The sequence below is a fragment of the Physcomitrium patens genome, chromosome 7 (genome assembly GCF_059467195.1).
Source record: "Physcomitrium patens ecotype Gransden chromosome 7, ASM5946719v1, whole genome shotgun sequence".
NCBI classification, from domain to species: domain Eukaryota; kingdom Viridiplantae; phylum Streptophyta; class Bryopsida; order Funariales; family Funariaceae; genus Physcomitrium; species Physcomitrium patens.
Genome location: NC_143416.1, coordinates 5,995,001 through 6,018,762, shown reverse-complemented (window position 1 = coordinate 6,018,762; position 23,762 = coordinate 5,995,001). Strand labels below are relative to the sequence as shown.

The window sequence follows — 23,762 nt, the reverse complement described above, 5'->3', positions numbered from 1 at the left end:
CTACTTTGGCATAACTGATGTACTTTTATGTTCTGAATTTGTGCATTCGTCGATTGTAGAATAAGAGTAATTTGATAACGCCAAGGGGCAGTAGTGGAGGTTGGTAGTTAGTCCTGTTCGGAAAGGCCATTCTAAAATTATAGAAGCTTCACTCCTCGGCATTTGATCTCATCTTCCGATTGTGACATTCACTAACCAGAGCGGTTTGAGACTTCTTAAGCCGATCAAGGAGTCTAATCGTGGAATCTTTTTTCAAGTAAAATATGGTTGACGTGTGAAGTGCTTCAATGAAATAAACCAAAGCATACAACAAAGTCACATCACTCCTTATATTGCAACAAATGTTATGCCTTGAAGAAGATTTATTATCTGGGAGAAAAACGTAATATAATGAAATCATATTTAAAGGTATTATTTCTTTAATTAAAAATTAACATCTGTTTTGGTTATTATTGATAAGTCTTAACATCACCCAATTTTGAAACTTATAATATGATATAGAAGCTTTAAATTATAACACCAGCCGTTACAATTTCAACTTTTTAATATGATGTGGTTACATTACAGTATAATGTAAAGATTTCTGCTTACGTGAATAAGTTGTAAATTAACCTAATTTATTTTTTTTGAATATTTTGAGGAATCCTCAAGTCTAATACTTTATTTATGTGAAATTTTTATGTGAAATTTTTTTCTTGTGTCAAACCATTATATCATACATCTTTGATATTTTGGTCTAAACCTTTACACTTATTTTATTTTACGAATTATTTAATACACACTTGTAATTCTTTTATGTCCATGAATTCAATAACAAGTTACACGAATCATTCCATATATAAGACCAACAAAGCAAAGATCATCTCGGAGTAATGTTTTGATGACTGTGAAAGTCTCTTGATAGCAATTTGAAAGGAATCACTCCATAGTGTATATATATATATATATATATATATATATGTTTTATGAAGAAAGGTACAATAATAAAATAATGAATTTATGCATTCATGCAAATTGCCACAAATAAAAAAACATTATAAATCATCAACAAAATTTGGAAATAGAAACAATCAAACAAGCAGCTTAATATTAGTTATGTAAGGATAATTTTATTTGTAGAATATTGGAAAATAGTAACAAAAAAATGTGTATTGGCACATAGTATTATACCTAGAAGACTACATTAGGGTACAAAAAACTGTGTAAGCTACTAGAAAAACAATACTAAAAAGAAGAGTTAAGCAGACTGAAGATGGTTTTCTGCTTTACTAAAGCTTTTTATCTATATTTTTTACTTATTTATCTTCCAAGGCTAGAATCTCTCAGAGACACACACACATATATATATATATATATATATCACAACATAAAGTTTTACTATATGACGTTAAATAAATCTTAAATAGAATTAGACCAGCTTAATGTACATGTGACTGATCAATTGAATATGTATGCATCTTCCAGTTTTATTGTATATTATTTATTATTTGTAATATAATAATAATGGTAATAGATGTCCACAAATGTATTTATATTAGCTTTGATTTTATTTTCTGGGTTGAATTTGAATTTTGAGTATGTATCTTTAAGCATAATCTAGCTTTTTTTTAAGTGGATTACATTTGTAAACTAGTTTAATTTCAAAATATACCAAAGTATCATAAGTATTTATTATCACTACATAAATTATCCAGCTATTTTGGTCTGTGTGGACAAAGGCTTTACATATTGACCTCAAGTTCTATCTACCCACTTGGTTTTTTAGTTCATTCAAGAAATACAAATATATTAGAAGCCTCATCTTCTTAATAAAATATTTCTAAAAAAAATAAATTAAATTTAGATCCCTACATTTTATGAATTTTTTCGTTGCACATAATAATTCAATATGTATAAAAATTATTATTCTAGTTTTACTAGTTATTTTGGTTTTTAAATCTTTCATATACAAATTCTGAAGTATTTTTCATTTTCATTTTGATTTTTACGAAGTTCAATATGTAAATGTAATATCCTCAAAAGATATGAGAATTGTTCAAAAATATTATTTTCAGTTTAGAAAGGAAACTCTTTCTAGGAAATATTTTATAAAATCTGGTACACACAATCAAATTCTACACAAAATCTCAGAATCATTTTAATTTGTAATTATTAGCTGTAGGTTTGTAAAATTATTGTTACTAACCAAACCCTCTTGTTTCTAATCTTCTTCATAACAAGTACACATATTTCTTAATTTATTCAGTCCAACCCACTTTGTTTCCAAATTTTCATCACTCACTTTCATAACTCACTCAATCAAATATGAAGTTTGTTAAGAAGCACGATCTGCATTGACTCCTTGATTGTGTAATGCTTGATATTAATTGCAAATAAACAAAACATTTATGATTTAAAAAAAGGACTTCTGCAAATCATTAATCTTAAATCAGAAATGTTAAGAAAAATGGGAGGATGACAGTCTCTTAGTTCTCACAGTCAAGTAAAAGAAGATACTGAAGCAAAGGAACACAACATGGCCTTGAAAAAGGGGTCCAAAATCATGTGTCATGTGTCATGGAGGGTCGACTACCAAGGGATAGAAAATACGCTTTCCGGGCCTCCAAAACGGCTCGTCCCTGCTGGAAATGAGGTGACCTGGACGGGTAGTTGTAGTTGGACATGTTAGCATTCGGGAGCCGCGGAATGATCCGGTTTTGCATCTTCACAAACTCTTCACCCAACTCCTCTAATTTCTTTGCTTGGGCACAAGCTACACAAACATCCAGCCCCCACCACCACCTTTTGCTTAAATAATTGTTAAAATAAATTATGTTCTTTGCCCACTACCCCCAAGCTCAAGACTAACAAGTGGAAAGAGGTTAAAACATAGAACCTCCCTTTAAACTTGACACCCCATGTAAGAATTTGTTAGAAAAGTATTCATCCACACGTTGGATTTAAGATTACTTTTTAGCAAAATCCATGGAGGAAAGCTAGTAAACAACAAAGAGAAACGTTGTAAAGTTGGCCACTAATCAAAGCAGAAGTAGTGAGTTTTTACAAGTGAAGAGTGTGCAATACCCCTGTTGTGGAGTTGCCTTTTGAGGTACAAGGCTTGAAACCGCTGGTCAAGGGCATGCAACTTCTGCTCAGCGGCAACTGCAAAAACCACCCCCAGAAATCCATCTCAGATCCCCTCCACTATTCCACATGCAGGTATGCATTGTTCCGCCCCAAAAGAATTAGGGTTAGGGTTAGGGTTGGGAGAGAGTGAGTGAGTGGTAGACGTACGTCTACTGCTGCAAAGGCGAGCAAGGAAGTGCTCCTCGACGTGCAGGGCCTTGGTCTTCACGAGCATCTTTGCATTCTGGCCTTGCATCTCCCCTTTCTTGCCTTGCACCAGCGTCAATGCACTGTCCCTCTCCCTGACCCGGTGGCTGTGCATCTTCTTATTGTGCTCAAATCTGCATTCGCAACAGTGAGCACCGAAGCTTGAATGATAAACAAATTATAAAAGAAATTAACGTTTATTGGCATTCATCAGGTGGTGTGCTGGTGAGAACCTCTTTTCAAGCGCTAAGCCCTCTGAAGCTGCAACTGGGTCCTCTCCTGTCCGGATAACTTGTTGAGTGGCTGCACATCACATTGAAAAAATGGATTAGAAAGTTAGAAAGGGTAACTTGAAGAAGAAGAAGAAGAAGAAGAAGATTTGCATTGTGTTGGGTTGAAACCAAAAACTGATTGTGAGTATTCTGGTGTCTGTATCATTCATCTGAAGATAATTCAATGGTGGTGATTTTTTATTTTGTTTGTTCACTCAAATAACAACCACTTTGAGGATCAGCTCATTCTAATGGACATTATATTGAAGGTTGGGCAGAAGAACTGTGCACGTTTAGTACCAACAAGGTCTTTATAAGTGAAATTATATATGTTATTCTTTGGTTGAAGTATATTAAACTTCATTATCTCTTCCATTCTTGCATTTACTAAACTCTCACTGTATGTATGTATATATGTATGCATGTATTTCTTGATATAATTGTTTTTTGTTTTTTACTCTTGAAGTTTTATATATAAGAATTTCATGAATTTGATCAAAATTTCAGTCTTTTGTTTATGTCTATACATATATATATATATATATATATATATATATAATGAAAAAGAGAATGGATTCCTTCACTTGTCATTAGTATAATTACCTTTTGTTACACGAAGGAGTTGAAGTGCACGAATCTTCTCAATAATATGTTGTTGCCTAAGGCAGTTCTTTGAGATTTCCCATTCCACTACATGATTCTTTGCTTTGAATATTATTGTTTGCTTCAACATTTCCATCTGTACTAATTTAATGTAAAAGAGAAAAAAGAAAAAAGAAAAAGAAGCTGATGAATGAATAAATAAATTTCAATAACACAAATGAGATTTGGGTGTTTTACATAATTATGTTGAAATATATGTCAAACTAAAACTCAACAACTTGCAAGTAAAGTGAAGATATTTTGATTATAGTTTAGTAGATGGATTTGTGCGTGATAAATATAGCAATTTAATGGAAATCATTAACATATATTTTTTATTATTATCATATGAATTTCGAATTGGAAGCTAAATAAATTAGTTTAATCAATTTTTTTTAAGTATTAGTTTTCATATTATCTCACCTCTGTGAATAATTCATATGCTTAAAGACTACATAAGGTTTCAGTTAAGGAATTCGCTACATTGTTTTTGAAATCTAAATTTGAACATAATTATCTCCAAAAATTAAATAATTAAAAAATAATAATTGGAGTTGTTTTGACATTTTTTGAATTGAAAAATTAAGTTAAATCCACCTTAAATACAATTGTTGCAAACTAGTGTAATAACTCATCCACCCAGACTATTCATCAAGGGCATATGATATTTTCATTGGAGCAATAAAAAGCTATAAACTTGCATGATTTTAAACTTTAGAAACTGTCAATTTTTTAAAAATTATTGACATCTATCATAAATTCGATGATACATGTATATATATATATATATATATATATATATGAAGATCTGTCTAAGATTGATGGGCAATCATCTATACTTTCATAATCTTTAAAACAAACTATTCAAAAAATCTATTAAAATCAGTAAACAGACATGTATGTAGATTTTGTTTGCAACAAAATGTTATAAAACAATCAAATAGCCATAAGAGAGTTCTGAAACGAAAAAAATGAAGAAAAATGAAGAAAAAAAATGAAACTCTTGCCTTGGTGTTGGCCTCGTAAAGAACCACTTTGTTGAAGTCCTCAATGAGGGAGCAAGGGAGCAAGACCACATCAGCATAGTCACCTTGAAGAGGATCCAGAATGGCTTCAACAAACCCAGATTTCATCTTTATTATAAACTCCAGATTCTTCCTCCCTATCTCTCGCTCCTCTCGAAAATCTATCACAAACCCACCATCAAGTGCACACACACACACAGAGTAAGGTTTAGGGTTAGGTCAGAAGTTATCCTCATAGTTTTGCCTCTATTAATGATGGGTGGATTATGAAAGCGAGAGAGCGAGTGTTGTGGAGGAACCAGCCATGGTGCGCAGGCAAACTTCAATCTCCTTGGAGTTGGAATCATCGACTTGGGTGAGGTGCACGAGAAACCCGGCCATGCTCTTCATAATGCTTGTGAGCCGTGCGACCTCGGCCTCCTGCTGCATCTTCCTTTTCCGCGTAGCCAGCAGCCGCTCCCACTGTGGCACTGTGATTTCCTGCCCTCCCAGCACATTACACATTATTTTTAGCCCTAAAAAAATGACCTCTAGATTCATTTCTCCACTTTTGCATTGCAATTGGAAAATGCTGGAATTCGGTACCGGGGGCCTGTCGTTGAAAGGGTCAGCTGGGGCCTCGAGTGGTGGTGGCTGTGGTGGTGCCTTTAATACCTGCTAAAAAAACACATACAACTCCACTCTAATTGGTACAATGAGAGTTGTAAAGACACGCATGTGTGGGTATGTTCCACCCTAATATATACAGAAGCATATATGATTTTATATATTTATTGTTACAAATGAATCCTAGAAATTGGCCTCTGTTTTGCTTGTAGGGTTGTTTTTTTTAATATTATTTTTTTATTTTAATTACTGCGTTAGACTGTCGACGGGATGGATTGCGGGATGGGCTGCGTGAAGACGTTGAAGTTGTTTGCTTGGTCATTGCCTTCTTTGCTGATCTCGCAGCTGTAGACACACCACTACCCTTAGCCCTGCACACATGACAATTATTCTCATATTTTCGTTTCTATTTCACAAGGGGGGGAGACTTTCATACTTACTTGCCTACAGAATCGAGGTACTTTATACATGCCATCAAAGTACAAATAACATTTTCCATATTATGTTTTTTTTTTTGTTTTGTTACTGGAATAAAAAGAAAGAGACAATAACCAAGACATTTTTATCTACAGAGAACTGTATGTTATGAGCCAATTGGTAAAAATAAAAGTCAAAATTAAAATTAAAAATAAAAATTCATCATATTAGAAGACAGATTCACACTTTGTGGCATGGCATTTTACTTTGGGCGGTCTTTGAATTTCTTATGCAGAATGTTGATTGCATCACCAGTATCCGCAAAATCTTTGCGGAAGTTTTTGTCTTGCAATAAATCTTCCTTTGTGGCAGCTTGGTACTTAGCTTCAAAACTCTCCACCTAACCCACAGAATAAGAATAGCAACAACAACAACAACAACAACAACAACAACAAATCTCTTAATAGACATATAAAAACCCTCATTGCCCGCATCCACAACTGTGCACAACAGTCCGGTGATTTCCATCCATGTTTGCTTGGAATACACCACAACAAAGTACTTTTGTTGCCTAAACCCCTAAAGGCGAGATAAAATAAATAAATAAATAAATAAATAAAAAGTTAAACGAAGTAGACCATGTGGTGAATGTGTTATTCTTTAAAGGAATGCAGGCTTACTTCTTTCTTGAACTCTGCAAGGGAAGCAACTGACTGGGCCTTGAATGTTTTGAGTCTTTCCATGTTTTTGTTCATGTTGGCCTCAGTTCTTTCGTCCACAAATTCGTCCTTCTCAATTGATGCACTCAGCCTGGCTATTGTTTCCTCTATGGCAATGCATTGGGCCTCAACCTTGCTCATGTTTTAACCCACCATACAGGAGTGATTATTTGCAAGTATGATAGTGGAAAAAACTCTATCCTCTCTCTCTCTCTCTCTCTCTTTTTGATTTGTTTGTTTGTTTTTTTTTTAAACTCTCTTAAGGTGAAAGTAAATGAATAATTCCAGATCATATTTGGTTCATGCTCTCACATGCTCCAAACAGAGGAAAAAGAGAAGAAATTGTTTGTGCATCACACCGAGAGGCGCTGTTGGAACAAATCCTCCATCTGGGCATCGAAATTAAAACAAATATTGTCCACTTCAGCTCTGAGCGCTTTTTGCTCGGCCTCTTGTGCTCTGATTTTTTTATCTTTTTCATCTGCTATAGCCTTCAAGGTGGCACAATTCCACCATTCAGAGATTTTCCAGAAAAAAACACAAAACACAATACACAAATTCCGATTAGCACCAAAAAAAATAAAAAAAATAATAAAAAAATAATCTGTGTAACTTTTGAACGGTTCCCTTTGCAAAAATACACAATATAGAGTAACAATAAACACTTAGTTTTTTTGTTATTCTTTTCAGTTGGTGACATTTGTTTTTATTTTTTTGACTTGGGTCATGTTGCTGTCGTGGGAACCTTGAGCATGGCATCAAAAGCTTTGATTTCAAGGTGTTGTTCCTTGGTGAACTTTTTAGGGTTGCCTTCCATCCAGGCAGGAAGCTTGATCTGTTCCTCCGCTCCCACCACCTCAAGCTTCTTCTCTAGAATGCCTCCCATCATGTCCATCAAAGCCCGCTCGCATGCATCATTTCCTGCTAGCAACCTTTCCTTTCATCCATCCAAACCCCCCAACATTAACTAGATGTAAAGTTTGTATGAACTGGTACCACAACACTTACTCTCTACAACCCTTGTCATTGAAGTACTCAAAGATAAATTTTATTTATTTATTTATTTATTTATTTATTTATTTATTTATTTATTTATTTATTTTGTGGTTTTGTGTATGTGTGTTTATATATATATATATATATATTAATTAAGGAATGTTTTTGAATTTGTTGTATTAAGCATCCTGCAAACCTGGCTTGTTGCTCCTCGAAGTGGGCAAGCTGCAGGGCGCGTTGCCTCTCAGCTTTGTTCAGGTGCTTCTCCACCAGCACTTCATCGTCTGCAACGGTAAAGATGTTGGGCATACTCTGCAGATGTAGGCATTCATTCATGCCTCAAATCAAAACACACACACACACACACAGAGAACAAACAAACGAACAAAGACACTCGCTCACTCACTCACTCACTGTTGGCGTCGCTGCATCCTTCAATTGGTGAAATAGAGAGGAGGCCTGTTGCAATCCTTTGTTTGTGCCATACTTCAACCAGAGCGAATGAGAGTGAGAAACTAAGCAAAAAAGTGGATCATATTCTTACGTCCACAACTTCGTTGAGGTCGGGCCATGGATAAACTCCAGGCTGGGACAGCATCTTGTGCAAATCCAGTATCCTCGTTTTCATCTCCGAGACTCGGGAGATGAGGGACACTTTGTTGGACCTCGCTTGCGCTAGTTGCTTGTTGAATGCCGACCTGATCTCGCGGAGTTGCATGTGAAGTAGGAGCCGCTGCACGCACGCCCTCCTCCCCCCATAAAGCCACCACGGTCAGCCAGCCCTTGAAGCTCGAAATAGACGACGACGACGACGACGGTATTGCAGCTCACACAACAAAGAATCCGAGGGGCACGCGAGTTCCACCCACTTGGATCCGCTTCCTTTTCGAAGTCTGCAACTGAAACGGGCTGTACAGGAACATGGACGCGGGCGAATTCTCGCCGATCTCAATCTCTTGGTCGTCATCGTCCTCCTCGGCGTCAGGCTTGATCTCCGCCACTGGTCTAGCCTCCGCTTCGACGCCACCCTCACCCTCGCCCTTGCCTCCTTCCCGCTCGACCACGGATTCTCGCATGCTCATCCTGCAGTCACACCCACAATCATCCTCATCTTCTTCAGCATCGTCATCGTCGTCAGTTTCTTCCGATGAACAGAAACAACGGGGGGGGGGGGGGGGGCTGCAGCCAAGTACCGGCTGTCTGCGGGATTCGGCTCCAGGACACTCATGTTAGACTGGTTAGACTTGGAGGAGGCCTTGGAGCTGCGGTAGCTGGAGCTTTGCGAGGAGGTCTCGACTTCGAATGCATCAGGGGCAAGGCTAGGAGGGGGACCGAACGCAAGCGCGTTGGCGGCGTCGATCTCAGCCAGGCGAGTCGCGGCCTGCGCGGCCTCTTGCGCGGCGAGCTCCACCGCCTTGTGTGCGGCTTGCTTCGCCATCTCCCGGTGCAAGAGCTTCATGTGGTGGTGTTCATACATTTCCACCTGCCTGTATAATTTCCCGAGCTGGGCTACCTTGGGGTTGAAGCTCGGCGCAGCGAGCGTGGGACAACTCCACACTTCATATCCTTTCCCACATGGCCACACCGCCATTCCTGTTTCCCCCCTCCCCTTCAAACCGCTCCTCAGTTTTCGACTTCAATTTTACCCAGTTTAGTCGCTTCTTTCAAACATGAATTTCGGCACTTCGGAGAGCTGAAACTTTGTATAATCTTAAAGTATTTTCTGTTTAGAATAGTTCACCAGGTTCTGCCATGACGCTCCAGCACTCCTCCTTGAGGCGCTCCGATAGTATATCCTTGTTCACGTTGCTGATCCGGCTCTGTTTCATTGCAAAAGGGTTTTTATGGATTCAGAAACTGGAAGACGATGACCCTTGGCTTAAACCCTGAACCCTTTGAGATGGGGTTTTGAGAGAGAGAGAGAGAGAGAGAAGACTAGCCATGGGCAGTTGTATTTTTATTTTATTGTTTGTTTGTGTTTTTATGAAAGAGCAAACTGTCTTATACTTCCTCATGGGCTTCTTCAACTTTTTTCCGCAATCCCTCCTGCAGCTTTCTTTCCATGGCAGTGTCAACAACCATTTCATGGATTCCCAGCTTCTCCAATGGTGGTGCCTGCAATTTCAGAGTTAGTTGTGCTATCATTCCAATCTATGCTAAACAAGATGTTGCAGTAATCTGAACTGTAACCATAGTTGTATTAATAAATTAATCCTTCAATGAGAAGATTGTGTTGTTCTTTAAAGATAAAGTTTGATGTATTTACATTCTATGTTATCATTTCACTTAGAGACTAGATAATGAAGTTACTGCCAAATAACACCATGTTACCTGAATATAAAGACGAGAGAGAATAATCATAAAAATAAAGTCTTAAATATTTATAGTCTCACCTGTAGTAATAGTAGTTGTTGTTGCTATCACTTTCATAGTTGACAAGCAAAAATAAATAGCAAATAAAAATGCTTATGAATTGCTACTTTTCATCCTTTATTTTTTATATTGGTTTGTTAATAATATAGTAGCAGTTTGCTGGCTACCATTTCATTGGCATTGTGCACTTGTGCATAAGCTTCTCTGAGCCCATGAATGGCATCCTTCACTTTCTTCCGCTCAGCATCACCCAAAGCCAAATACCTGAAAACTCACAACCACCCATGGTTTTATTAGTTGATTGATCAATTCAATATATAGTAAACGATTTATTCATCTTTGTGACTACAATTCTAATCCTCTTGGCTTCAGGAAGGTCACACAAAATAGTCCAACAGCAGTGGCATGATTCACAAGAACTAAAACCTTAAAATTCAAAATATAAATAATAATAAAATAAAATAAAAAGCTTGCAGTTTTAGGGTTCCATGCTGTCTACTCAGCAAAAAGCATTAAAATTTGGGTCACCTTTGATGAAAAAGGTTTTGTAGAAAAACCTGGCCTCTGTGTCTGCAAGATGTTGTTCCATGATGGTGAGCTTTGTAGGGTCTTCCTCCAGCTCATGAACTGTTAAACTCATACTCAGTGGCTCCACTGCCAACAATAGATATCCAATTAGAAGTTACAACTACATCTTGTTATTACCAATGCAATTATTATGGTAATCTATGAACAACAAGAGATAAACAACAAAAAACTCTTTTAACTGCACTTTGTGAACAATACTGGTTCCTTGGGTTCAAAAGGATGGGTTGAAAAATTGTCATACATTGTTAATAGTGGGTCTATTTTTATATTGTTATTATTTTTAATTTGTTTTTTGGCACCCAGTTTGCATAACATAACATGCTGTAGTTTGGTAATACAAAATAAACCTGTGGTTTTGCAGTGGGGTTTAGGAGCCGCAGAGATGACCCCAGCATGGGAATAGTTGAGGCAGTGGAGAACACCATTGTTCCCGCCCGTGAACACCATGCCATTGTGTGCAGCAGCAACACAGCAAATGCCTGTGCTGAAAAAATCCTGAAGCTGCAGCTCCAAGGTCAGCTGGGGCGACTTGTATGGATCCAAGGCATCCATGTACACTTGCAATGCGCCATCTCTTCCCACTGTCACTATAACCTTCTCCTTCTCCAACAATGCTACAATAATTCATTCAATTTACATGGTAAGATTTATTATTATTATTATTATTATTATTATTATTTTAACGACAAACATAAAACAAAAAATCATTCCTGTAAGGGTTTTTGTAAAGATAAAGAAATGAATTATTTGGAGTTATTGCAAATTTTGGAGGATATTGTTGTTCATGCTATGGAGAAAAAATAGGTATTCTACCTCATCCTTCTTTTTCTAACAATTTTTAGATTGATTTTCTAAAGTCAAATCCAACCAAGAGTAATTGAGACTTCTCAATTTCAATCAAACCTAAAAGGAATTAAAAATTTGTGACCTCTCTGTAGAATCCAGCTGTGGAAATTTTTTTGATGCTGGTTAGGATGGATGGGTCAATTTAGTAAATACTTGGATTAATTCAACAATTCCCTCTCTCTATATATATTAACATATATATATATATATATATATATATATAAAGAGAATGTTTGAGAGGGAGAGGGTGGGTGAGAGTGTACCAAGGGCAGTCCCTGGCTTGTTGTGAGGGGCAAGGCTGAGGTGAGGGGCCAGGGCAGTCGCCTCTGTCCCTGCCCAAGCGTTGGTGGCCTCGGGCAGCCTATACTGGTGCAATTTTTTATCATACGCGAGAGCCCACACCACTTTCATCTCAAGCTTCTCCTTGTCCAAATAGTATCTCACACATGCCATGTCATTCAATGCGTAGTGCACATTGAAGCTGCCACATGGTGCCCACTTGTTATTCCCCTCATCCATGCCATCTGGCATTCATACATTGAACACTATTATTATTACTTATTAATTACTATTTTGTTTACTTATTTATTTTATGTTTTGCATCAATTGCCTTTTTCTTTGAAGTCCACTATGTTCAAAAAAGAGTTCATTGTTTGGTAGTCTTTGATTGGGTACTTTTAGATATACCACCTCTCCTGAATTATTTGCTTTGGCCAGTGAAACCAAAACATTCAAATCCTTTTCTCCTGTATCACAAGGTTCCAATATCCAATTCATTTGAAGGCACCATTGACAGATGGGTTTGTGTGCATTCAGAACAACTATGTTTGGGTTCTCACACTTGGAAATATGGAACTGTGAATGAATGAACAAATAAATCATACATCCATACACACACACACACATGTAATTATATATTATGGTAATTTTCACTGGTTAATATTATTCAAATGATGCCCACCTTATTTTGATATATTAGATTTAACACATGGAGTTTGAAGGAGAAGTACCCGACTCTGATGTTTTAGCTTCAAAGGTGAGAGCAAGGACAGGATAGCCCATGACTGTGTAGCCAAGTAACTCAAAGGTGTTGTATTCCAAGGACTTATTCTGAAGAAAGTATAACTGGCCATCACTCTTTGAAGCAGCTACCAAGATCATATTACTCTTGTTGTAAATAATCTACAAAATTTCAAGATTTAAAAAAAATAAATAAAAAACAAAAAAAATCCGTAGGTCCTCACTCCTTTTGCTAATTGATACATATTATAAACTTTAATCATGTAGATAAATATTTTATTTTATTTCATTGTATTGTATTTTAAAAACAGTATATTGTCAAACTGGCACTGTAATTATATTTGATGGAAAAGTAATTCCATCAGTGAAATGTTTTTTTGTTCTTCATATTAAGCTCAATGTGAAGTAAACTAATTCTACGCTAATTCTTTTCAGTTTTTTAACCACCTTCATGACTATCGTTTTGTATTTTGAAAAAATATTTCTAAGTTTTCAAATTTACAGTTTTTACAGAATGTCTACATCTATCATGCAACATGTTGTCCTGCAGCCAAGGGTTTCAATACCTCACAAATGGAAAGGGGGTATTTAATGGAGACAAAGTAGAGAAAGCGAGGATTGTATTACTTGATCAATAGATCTTGTGTGCACCTTTACTTGCTTCACAATCTTTGAATCACCTGTACTTTGAATGTGGAATACATTCATGTAGCCAGCCAGTGACCCAGTTACAATAAATGCCTGCCAAGTCAGCACCACAACAATAAATCGTTTAGTACCAAAATAAAATCTTTAACAAACAAAATAACAACGAAAAAGTTATAAAATTATATAAAAAAAAACTTACCAATGAAGATGTATGGATTTCAACCTCAATTCTTTTCCTCATGTGAGCCATTTCTCTCCCATAAATATACATAAATTTGTGTGTATATATGTGGATTTAATGAATTGTTTGGAATGGTAAAGGGTGAAGGGCATTCAGCTAAAAAGAATGTATGTATACATAGTTCCATTTGTACTAGTTGGCAGTGATAAGTTGGCATAATTGTGGTGTCTAATGTTGTTGTTGGTTTTATAGAGTTTATTGAGCATGGAGTTAGAAAACACAGAATGAGGTAATAAACCCAAAAAAGACAGACAGTTTCAAGTTATAGGGATAAAAATGCAGGTAGATCCCATACATCATCAAATTCACTAAGAATGCACAAGACCCGTTGAGGGGACTTCAAGGATTGGCATGAGGTTTCCTTGCCCAGGGCAGCTGCCCAACTCCTCACAGTTCCATCTTCCCCACATGTCACCAACACCTTCCCACCACTGCCCTAAAAACAAAAGGTAAAAAAAGTAAAAAGTAGAGCAAGCTTATGTTTTAAATATCAATAACAAAAGAAGAAGAAGTTGGACTCTTGGTTTTGTAACCCATCATTGGTCAGAATTAGGTAGACCAAACAAAGGAAGAAGAAGGAACTGAGATGGTGATGGAACGAGAAGAGTACTGACCAGACCAAGCCCATGGCCAGGATGGCGCCACGGTGGAAGCGGCATTGCCACGTCAGTTCCACCAAGGGGTCCACGGTGGCATGCGCCACATCAGCAATGCGAGCCAAGAGTTGTCGGCGGTGGATCAGCGCGGAGGCGAGGATGCCGCGCGACGAGGCCACGAGCAGCGCTTCCTCGTCGCCGCGGTAGAGCGCCGACACCACGCCGCCGAATCCCAGCTGCAGCTGCTGCACCACGCGGAAATCCTCGGGGCGCAGCGCCTCCCACTCCTCCCCCTGCTGCTGCCCCGCGGCCTCCACCGCCTTATTCCCCTTCCCCTTCTTTGCTTTCACTCTCGCTTTCATCTCCACTGCCGTTGTTGCCCTCGCTTTCTTCTTCCGTGCGGGGAACCCTATCCAGGTACAGCTCCCGTTCTCCGTCACCGCGGCTAAGTTGTTCTGCCCTCCGCACAGCGCCACGATCCTGTCACCGGTCCCCAGTGTGAGGATGGTTTTGGGCTTGGGCGTCTCCTTCGTGGGCGGATACTTCACGTCGAAGCTCACCACCACGCCTTCCATGCATCCAGCGTACACCACGTCGCCGTCTGCTCCCCAGCAGTGACAATGCGCCCGGTAGGGCTCGCATTGCCGCTCCACTTGCTCCCATGTCACCACCTACACACTTCCCCGTTTTGCATTCTCAGTTCTGCTTCTTTTTTTTTTTTTTCAGAAAAAAGTGATTTCCAAATTGGGTGTGACAGAATGCTGTGGAATGTTTGCAATGCAGTGTTTAGTTGCTTTGTTTGTGTTGTGGGTTTTTATAAAGTTGATATTTTTATGATTCGTACATGGAATTGTTGCTCATATGTCCATATGGAAAGATGGCCGTTGCCACTGATGCACACTTGGTTGTTTCTAACCGGAGAGAAGCTGGCGAAGTTGGCTATTTGTTTCAACTTGCCTTCTGCCATTTTGGTGGCTCCTTTGGTGTCCTCAAGGTTCCACAAAATCTTTACAGCACACACCGTCACATTTTCTAACTTGTCAGATTTTATTATTGTTATTATTAACAATTAATGAACTAGAAGACTCGATTGGATCGAATTGATTTACTAGACAACAAATCCTTGCAAATATTACAAAATATGTGCTTTGTCAAGACATTCTTAATGAATAAAACTTGGTAAATTATGGCAAAGATATTGGTAAAAATTAATGGATTATGAAGTCCTGAGCAAGAGGGTTATCCAGTCATAGTTTTGCACTTTCAAATGGGTGGATTCCTGTAGTAGGAATAGTCATAAAAAGAAATTATGCAGCATTCGAGGAAATTGTCCATAGAACTCCTGAGAACTCACCAGGCGGAAATCAGGTACTGCAGAGGCCGTCACAAGCCTGGAGGGGGAGGACACAGAGAAAGCCAGCACACTCACATCCAACTCCCCCAATCCTGATGGCACACACACACACACACACATATGGCACACAACAATGCAACAAAAACCTGTTAAACAGAAAGGTTAAAAAACATAACCCCCCATTCCCTTCTCTCAAGTGATGTCAAGCATCCATTTAGCATGCATCCTCACTCCCTCTCTTTTAGGGTTGTTGTTGTTCTTCTTCTTCCTTACCAGTGAAGGTGAAAATCTTGCGGTTGGCATAGTTCATTTGGTGAATGTGCACTGCTGGTGGCAGCCCCTGGTTTTTGCACACCCGCCCACCACCCCACACTCCTCTCTTTCAAGCTTTTGTTTATGTAAATGAATGTATGAATGCTTTTAGTTGTAGCAGGATTTGCTTATTTAAGTGAGGAGGAGGACACACCTTGTCGACAAAGGCAAGGGTGCCGTCTTGGTTGTGGAATGCTGAGGTCTGGAGTCCAGCATTTGGCCCCCACATGAGAAGGCGGTTGCCACCATAGCCATGACCCCCACTGCCACTCCCACCATTGCTCTTGTTGGTGGGGAGGGAGTAGAGACAGAAGCCATTCCCACAGATGGCCACAGCCGTCCCATTGTCCACATAGTGCACAGGAGTGCCTTCATACCCCACCACATACCTGCACTCCTCCCCCTTCTCTTAGAATTGAGAAAACACCATTATTCATGAAACAGAGATTGAAGGTAACCCCTGTACATCACAAGAAATTTTGCAATAACTCCTATCACATTTGCTCTGGAAACATTGTGTGCAGGGAAACCATTTTGATGTTCCTTTATTGAATGGTTCCATACACCACATTTGCAGTTGTGTGTATTGTTTTCAGGTAGCATTGTTCTCATGTCAAACATGTCCTAGTTTTCATTTTTTTCATTTTTTTTTTTTTTTTTTTTTTTCATTTTTTTTCCCTGTCTAAATTCCTTTACTGCAACAAGCATGGTGAATGATTATTTGGTCTTTAGCTGTTTCTCTTGGTGAAACAAAACCAGCTGTAGAAAAATACAAGCAAGAAATTGGATTCCTTGTGGAAGTCCAAATCCTTGCTCTGCAGTCCAGAGATAAGAACCCTAATTTTAGTGAACCTTGCAAAGGAAGTGCAAGAAGGATTCCTGAAGGAGGGATTGCAGGACAGGTGCATACTCAGGGAGAGACATTCAACAGCAAGGAAGAGTTTTTTCTTATGATCTGTGTGTGATTTTGTTTTGGGAAGGGAGATGGAATCATCCACTTCCCCTGGCTTCCAGAAGCAAAGAGCACAGCTGGGTTGTGAATCCCACCAAAAACATTCATTAGAAGAAGAAATGAGGCATTCTGACTTTCTCACCACCCCAGTGAGAAACCCTAAAAGCAATGGGAACTGTTCCCACCACAGTTTTTATGAAGAACACTGGGTTGGTCTGTGTGCCCCAACCTCTAGTTTAGCTCCCAACTTTTTTTTCCTGCAGAAGCCATTTCTGTATGAAAAAACGAAATAAATGGGGTTGTGGGTTGTGGGTTGTGGCAACCATGGGGATGTGGATTCAAGCAAGCAAGCAAGCAAGCAGAAGAAGAAGTAGTAGAAGAAGAAGCAGAAATCATCTGCTGCAGCAGGAGTTAAACTAGTAACTGCTTCACAACCTCATCCATCCTCACTGCTTGGATCTAGACTCTACGGTTGAATGAAAAATTCACCCTTGTTGGGTGCATATTCAAACCCCTTGTTGAACCAGTTAAGTCAAGCTGTGCAATTTGTTTATTTCACTATTTCTTTTTTCTGCTTCATCTTTTATTTATTTATTTTTCATTAAAAAAAAGGAGAAGAAGTGGTGTAGATAATGAGGTCTTTGGTTGTGCGTCATAAAATCCTTTTTTGACAAAGCAGTCGACAGTCCATTTACCGTTTGGCACTTCTATGTGAAATCTAATGTTTTTTGATGAATTACATCGATTTTTTTGACAAAGACATATAAATGGGTTTTACTCACCTAAATTATATTTTTGTTGGGTGTTCCAAACATGGAAAATTCCAAACATGGTTTACAAGTCTGAATAAGTTAAGTTAAACCATACATACTTGGAGATTGGAAATGTTTTCCTTTTCTCACTCATTTCATATGAAAAAGTATGTGTGAATTCTAAATGAGTGTGATATAGAAACAACTTACAGGATTGATGTGATTTAAAAATAAAATAAAAATGGCATGCAGTAGGACCTCAAATCCAACCTCCATTGCATTGGGAAAGAATGAATCCCACAACCCACGCAGTCATGATCTCAACCAAAAGACAAAAAAGACCTTGTTAAAACTGACAAGGAACACATGAACAAACAACAGAGTGCAGAAGGTGACAGCTTTTCATGAAAGTGCCGATCTTTTGGCACCTACCGACAAAGTTGGTGTCGGTGGGATGCAGCGAAGCGGGGCGATGGCGCGGCCACTGCCGACGCGCAGGGCGGCCGAAGCTCTCGTCTGCGATGGTGAAACATTTCACTGCCCATTGCCGGAAATATGGGACTGCACACTCTGCCAACCGAATCAAGACATGCAGCATCATTTCTGCTCTACGACGCTCAAATCAGGCCTGTTTGTGAAGCCTTGGGAGTTGGTAAGAACGCTTCTCACCATCACCAAGCTGTTAGGTTAATCAATACTTGCCGCCTAATCGATTTGACTGGGATGCATTCCTCCCCTGGATCCACTCTTTCATCTGCCATTAAATGCAGCAGCTATGTGTGTGTGTGTGTGTGAGTATATGTGTCTGTGCAGGGAGGCCACCCACAGAACTTCCTCAAGTCTACTCGGTCAACGCGTTCTGACGATCCACTGGTCCATTACGAAAGAGGGAAAGCCCTCGAGGTGCGAAGTGCTCACCGATTTCGGTTTGTTTTCGGGATCATCGATATAGTCATGTGCTGAAACACAGATTTGCAGGCAATCCGGAGATGCACTGATGTGTCTTTTTTCGCGAGGTTGTTACTTTAGAAGGTTCAAATACGGGTGGATAAAAGAAAGGAAGATGAAGGTTTGTGCAGAGACATTGTAGACTGCTGGCGGAGGCAGATGCATGGCGGAGGAGGGTGTTGTTCCGCGACAATATGGTGATCCAAATAAGCAAGCTCCAAGCGGTGGAGAAACAACGCAGCCACTTCAACGGTGTGCTTCTCCGAAGCTCATTCACAAAATTTCGCATGGAATTTGGACCGGGTGAGCATCGACATGAGTTCGGTGAGGATGTCAACTCCTCGTGACCCAGCTGCACTTTTGGTTGCAGAATTGAGAGGCGTCTCCAGCTGGAACAGTTGCAGTGGGCGGGACCCCAATCAGGGCGGTCGCAAGCGCCGCAATGCAGCTCAGATTGGGGACAGCGCCGCATCTCAGGTACTTCATTCTCATCGACAATGAGTCTTGCATTCTTCTTCCTCTTCTTCTACTTCTTCTGCTACTTCTTCCCACCAGGATCCAATTGCACCAATCCATTTCTGTTGCTGTCGGTGGGGCTGCCTCCAAGGCCAGATTGACCTACCTGGTTCCACTTCTTCTTGTTCAAACAGCGTTGTGCTTTGCACGGTTGAGATTCTTGCTTAGAAACCAGCATATAGTTGCAATATATATATATATATATATATATGTGTGTGTGTGTGTATATATATATATACTCGTCGGATGAATGAGTTTCATAAATGTGATATAGATGATAACGAAGGGCAAGTCCCATTGCATAGACCATGTTGTGTCGGTGGGTGCTGTGAGCGTAGAAGAGCAGAGTGACCTTTCATTGCCAAAGCATTCACTTAACAAATCGTTTGTGATTTTGATAAAAACTGGAATGTTGTTCATGACTATTTTTTTTTTTGTGTGAGTGTGTATGTGCGCACATGTGTTTTTGATTGGGTGGTTTTTTTAATTCAATAGCAAAGTTCAAGTATTGATGTTGTTGAGAATGTGTGTGAGGTTCGACATGTGAGATTTGAACTTATTTTTCATTCATTATTTCTACTGATAATATGCTTGATGTGATTTTAAAATTCAAAATTTTACTTAGTAGAATTCACTACTTAATGTAATTTAAAATTACATAATGTCAATAGAAGAATTCAAATTATTTTAAGATTTGCAAAGACCAAGCAACGAGTGTCATTCCTCTACTTTTTCAACCTCTCACTGTTCTCCCACAACACAGTCAAAGATTAAATCACTTACAAAAAATGAGTATTACAACTCAAAAATATTGATCAGTACTTAAGTTTGAATGAGAACTACATTACTTCCACATCCAAGCTTCATACTGTAACCAGTGTAAAACGTCAGTTCGTTATCTGAACTAGAGTTCACTTGTCTTCCGAGCGACACGGCGAGGTACCAAATGTAAAAGAAGATTTTCTAAGAAAATGGACCCTCAAAGATTAGATCTGGTTGAGAAGAATATAGCAACTGTTTCAGTAAAGTAAAGATGAATAAGTCACCTACGATATTGGGTCAACTCCTTCGGTAGACTCTTAAGACTAAAGTCATGAGTAAAGACACATGGTCTAGAGGCTCACGTCCAGATGCCAACCTACAACTACCTGCTTCAACTAAGAAGCCTGCCTCCATCACAGAAAAAAGAAATAAGTATCTTGTGCAAAACCTCATGAAACAACCAGCTCAGATAATCACTTTTCAACTCACTACATGTATTTGGCTACTATGATACGCTGCGCAACTGGGGGTTGTAGCAAATCACTACTAATGGGATCGTTTCATCCTGCAGCTGAGCAAATTCCAACTCCGTTCCTCCACATATCCCGCAATCTTAAATCCTCTTAATCGGCAACAGCCAAGTTGGTTAACCCTTCAACATTATACTCATCACCTGTGTCATTATCTTCATCATCGTCTTCATCGTCCTCTTCTCCTTCCGGTTCATTCTCATCCAAAGCACCCAAGACATGTACACCTGCCGCACCCTTTGCTAGCACTTCCTGCACGGCCTCGATACCTTGCTCAGAGATCTGGTTGCCATTAAGGTTCAAACACTTGAAATCCTTTTTGTTAGCAATTGCTTCGGCGGCTGCGACAGCCCCAGTGCGACTTAATTCATTCACACTCAGATCGAGCTCGCGCAGGTTATCAAGTCTTCCCTTGATAGCTTTCGAAACAATTATCGCTCCTCTGTCTTTCAGTTCATTCTCCATCAAATTTAACCTTGTTAAGTGTCTCATAGACACAATACAGGTTGCCAGGGCAGGAGCGACCTTCTCAGTGATCTCATTGCCACCAAGCTCAAGAATCACCACCTGTGAAGAGGCCTCGGTCAAAGCCTTGACTACTGCTAAAGCGCCCTCATCTTCCAAACCCAAATCACTCAGATAGACCTCTTTCAACATGGTATGCGATCTCAAAGCCAGGGCCAGCCCAGCACCTCCTTCGGGACCGTACATGTTATCCCGAATGTCGATGGATCTCAATGACTTCCCGCCTTGCAATGCTTCCATGAGTGCAATGCCACCCTCACTTCCTACCCTGCTAGAAGAAAATTGGAAGTGTTCCAAAAGTGGAGCTTCTCCGACCACCCCAGCAGCTAGCTCTACTGCACCCTCATCTCCAGTCATGTTATTATGAAAGCGAAGAGTGCGAAGCTCTTTAGAAGATGGCAGAATCTCGCGGATAGCTCGAGCCGCATCCGCGGAAATGCCGTTATTCATGAAGTAGAGTGCTTCTAATGAACGTTGAGAACTCAAAAGAGCAGAAAAAGCTCTAACACCCTTCTCTCCCAATGCGTTATCAGACAAATTCAAGGACTTCAGTGTGCTCCCTTCAAGAGCAGTGGAAATGGTAGTCATGGCAGTTAATGCCTCTGCCTCTGGCCTTCCAGCTACGATGTCAGCAAGGTTAACGTCCACGAGTCTGTCTTTCAAAGCGGAAAGAGCTCGGGCAGCTACTTCAGCAGAGCCATGTCCAAAACTCCAGTTACTTAGACAAATCTGGGTGTACTCGTTCTCATCAAATAGTGGTTTCAGCAAATCTTCGGCATGCTCTTTGGTCAAGAAAGCTCTTCGGCCTCCCGATACATCAAACAATGTCTGTACTACTTTGCTCCCACTCTCGTCCACCTTCACTGCCTTACCATTTGCTTGCTGCTCACCTAAAATAGAGACACCGCTATTCATGATTTGTGATGTAATAGCCAGGGTCTACTACCAATACATCAGACTAAACAAAAAGACTCTATTTTTTTCTGTTATTATTTTCGTTGTTGTGGTGATTTAGTTTGACAGCCAGCACACAGCGCATAAACCCCACACCCCTGAAAAACTAAAACCATGCAGCAGTTCGTTTGATCACGTGCCGCCCATTTAATGAGAAACAGATAATACAACTAAGCCAATGGCAATGCGAAGCTACTAAACTGCGAAAAGATCGTTCCGGACGCATGGATCTTCCAACGTTCAAAGCAAGCTGCCGAATACACATCCTTAGGTTGCCCAAAACATTTCTATAATTTAAACACCTCTGTGCTCGAGAACAAACCTAACATAGCAAATAGCTCGAATTCATCTTCTGACAAACATGCAATCCGCTCATCGACGAATCTGCAAATCCCGAGTAGGATCCCTCTACCGGGCTGAAAATGGCCCCACACGTTACGCCACAACTTCTGCACGCACAACCTCAAAGCCGAGCATCACAAATAACAGCGACAACATTGAATCCACTCACCCCCAGAAGAAGCAATGCCACCAACAGCGTCTTTCTCCAATCCCCTCGCCGCCGTCGGGGTCACAGGCTCCCTCTTTCCACGTCCCTGCGACCGCAACGTTTCCAGCATCAACTTACTCGCATGCTTCGCATACACCATCACCACCGCGCTACCTGTCTTGTCACCCCCACTGTCAGCCTCCTGCGCCGCCCCAAACGCTACCTCCTCGATCGCCCTGGCGTGCTCCTGCGCGTCCGCGAGCTCAATCCGTGCGAACGACTGGGATTCAAAGCACGCCGACGAGAGCTTGAGAGCCATCTTCTGACGCACAGCCTCCCGCGTCCCCTGGCTCGGCGGCCACAGCTTGAACACTTGCTGCGAGGGCAGCGTCGATGGCCTCGCCGCCGACGACAACGAATCATCCACCCCTTCCGCCATAGCTAGGACTTCAGAGCTTCCAGCAGCAATCTGCTCTCCACACAGCTACCACTCGTAATATCTACATGTAATGCCTCCCTCACTGATCGAATCCCTCAACGCCGGCGTGGCTTCGCAATCTAATGCCAATCAATCGTTCGTCGCTTCCCACAACTACGAAACTAAACCAGCAATCGTCTCGTGTGGCCTTGCTAATGTCGAGCAAACCTCGTTGCTGCTGCTGCTCCAGCTTACTTGCGGCGCCATCGCCGCAGCAACCACTCGATCGGCGCTGCCTACTCTTAATAAATTTTGAATTCGAAATCTGTTTTCCCCACGGCTGTTCGGACGGACGACGCTTCTCGCCGCCAATTTCGAAGATTATCGTTCGTTCGCTCTTCTTGTTCGTTGGGGCTTCGTTGCATGAAAGGATGTGGACTTTCATCTAATTAACGACATCCATCTACGTGAAGTTTAGGAACGTCTTGGAAGGGCACTTGGGTGATTAAACCCATCTGGAGGCTTCAAAAACCAGACTGATACAGTTCTATTTAACAAAAGTGTACATTTGTATTATCATATATTTTTAAAGTAGGTTTCATGTCAGTTTTTGGATTTTTATCTTGCCATTACCAAAACTATTTTATTACTTTTTTGGTTTTCTCATACTTTCATTGAAGCTAGAACACAAAACATTGTTATTACACATAACTTGGATAGGAGTTTTCTGATGTATGTACCTATCTAAATAAGTTGGAATGGAAGAAGTACTGGCAGTCTCTTACTATCAACAACCATCAGTTTTGGAGCAGAGGATTTGGAAGTGCACAAGGTTATAGAAGATTCATTGGATGATATGCACGAGGATCATATAAATTTCTTTCTACAACTATCCTATTAGGCTTAGGGCAAATTAGAGCAATTAAATCTCTGTGTCAATATTACAAC

General features: G+C 40.0%; 3 protein-coding genes and 1 long non-coding RNA gene across 6 annotated transcripts; 2 read left to right on the top strand and 2 right to left on the bottom strand.

The window, feature by feature from the left end:
* The first annotated feature begins 20 nt into the window (after positions 1-20).
* On the top strand, positions 21-1,282 carry LOC149988531 (uncharacterized). Its single transcript, XR_016504139.1, has 2 exons — positions 21-408; positions 819-1,282. It is a non-coding gene; the product is annotated as an uncharacterized LOC149988531 (long non-coding RNA).
* Positions 1,283-1,946: 664 nt separating this feature from the next.
* Positions 1,947-17,071, bottom strand: LOC112284465 (uncharacterized). 3 transcript variants are annotated; one of them, XM_090251816.1, is made up of 33 exons: positions 16,498-17,071; positions 16,122-16,356; positions 15,929-15,995; positions 15,656-15,747; positions 15,146-15,307; positions 14,320-14,972; positions 14,001-14,136; positions 13,444-13,557; positions 12,807-12,978; positions 12,407-12,542; positions 12,060-12,277; positions 11,298-11,564; positions 10,920-11,016; positions 10,530-10,626; positions 9,997-10,104; positions 9,731-9,809; positions 9,183-9,582; positions 8,859-9,072; positions 8,534-8,722; positions 8,186-8,301; positions 7,739-7,925; positions 7,353-7,484; positions 6,955-7,125; positions 6,541-6,674; positions 6,108-6,228; positions 5,837-5,908; positions 5,551-5,731; positions 5,234-5,412; positions 4,188-4,323; positions 3,546-3,615; positions 3,274-3,446; positions 3,064-3,141; positions 1,947-2,752 (listed from the first exon to the last, which is right to left on the bottom strand). In XM_090251816.1, the coding sequence occupies exons 1-33, from the start codon at positions 16,536-16,538 to the stop codon at positions 2,541-2,543; spliced, it is 5,439 nt and encodes a 1,812-aa protein (XP_090107942.1). In that variant the 5' UTR covers positions 16,539-17,071; the 3' UTR covers positions 1,947-2,540. The 3 variants fall into 3 exon arrangements, with proteins under 3 accessions (XP_090107942.1, XP_090107943.1, XP_024380049.2); XM_090251817.1 differs by having other exon boundaries at positions 5,837-5,905; XM_024524281.3 differs by having other exon boundaries at positions 16,878-17,071.
* A 529-nt stretch (positions 17,072-17,600) lies between these two features.
* On the top strand, positions 17,601-19,644 carry LOC141045571 (uncharacterized). Its single transcript, XM_073535016.2, has 5 exons — positions 17,601-18,323; positions 18,485-18,574; positions 18,751-18,871; positions 18,990-19,096; positions 19,410-19,644. Exons 1-5 carry the CDS (start codon positions 18,126-18,128, stop codon positions 19,575-19,577), a joined length of 684 nt encoding a protein of 227 aa, XP_073391117.1. The 5' UTR covers positions 17,601-18,125; the 3' UTR covers positions 19,578-19,644.
* A 270-nt stretch (positions 19,645-19,914) lies between these two features.
* On the bottom strand, positions 19,915-23,129 carry LOC112284184 (RAN GTPase-activating protein 2). The gene is made up of 2 exons (XM_024523747.3): positions 22,418-23,129; positions 19,915-21,842 (listed from the first exon to the last, which is right to left on the bottom strand). Exons 1-2 carry the CDS (start codon positions 22,833-22,835, stop codon positions 20,521-20,523), a joined length of 1,740 nt encoding a protein of 579 aa, XP_024379515.1. The 5' UTR covers positions 22,836-23,129; the 3' UTR covers positions 19,915-20,520.
* Between the last annotated feature and the right edge of the window lie 633 nt (positions 23,130-23,762).

What these genes read in the sequence shown, in the direction of transcription:
- LOC141045571 (XM_073535016.2), top strand. Translation starts at nt 18,126, where the DNA reads ATGCAGCGAAGCGGGGCGATGGCGCGGCCACTGCCGACGCGCAGGGCG. An exon ending in ACAACGCAGCCACTTCAACG is followed by an intron (nt 18,872 to 18,989) that starts GTGTGCTTCTCC and finishes TTTTGGTTGCAG; the next exon opens with AATTGAGAGGCGTCTCCAGC. An exon ending in GGGACAGCGCCGCATCTCAG is followed by an intron (nt 19,097 to 19,409) that starts GTACTTCATTCT and finishes AATGTGATATAG; the next exon opens with ATGATAACGAAGGGCAAGTC.
- LOC112284465 (XM_090251816.1), bottom strand. Translation starts at nt 16,538, where the DNA reads ATGTGGTGTATGGAACCATTCAATAAAGGAACATCAAAATG. An exon ending in AGTGGACTTCAAAGAAAAAG is followed by an intron (nt 12,278 to 12,406) that starts GCAATTGATGCA and finishes ACCATGTGGCAG; the next exon opens with CTTCAATGTGCACTACGCAT. An exon ending in TGCACAATGCCAATGAAATG is followed by an intron (nt 10,105 to 10,529) that starts GTAGCCAGCAAA and finishes CTGAAATTGCAG; the next exon opens with GCACCACCATTGGAGAAGCT.
- LOC112284184 (XM_024523747.3), bottom strand. Translation starts at nt 22,835, where the DNA reads ATGGCGGAAGGGGTGGATGATTCGTTGTCGTCGGCGGCGAGGCCATCG. An exon ending in TGGCATTGCTTCTTCTGGGG is followed by an intron (nt 21,843 to 22,417) that starts GTGAGTGGATTC and finishes TCTCTATTTTAG; the next exon opens with GTGAGCAGCAAGCAAATGGT.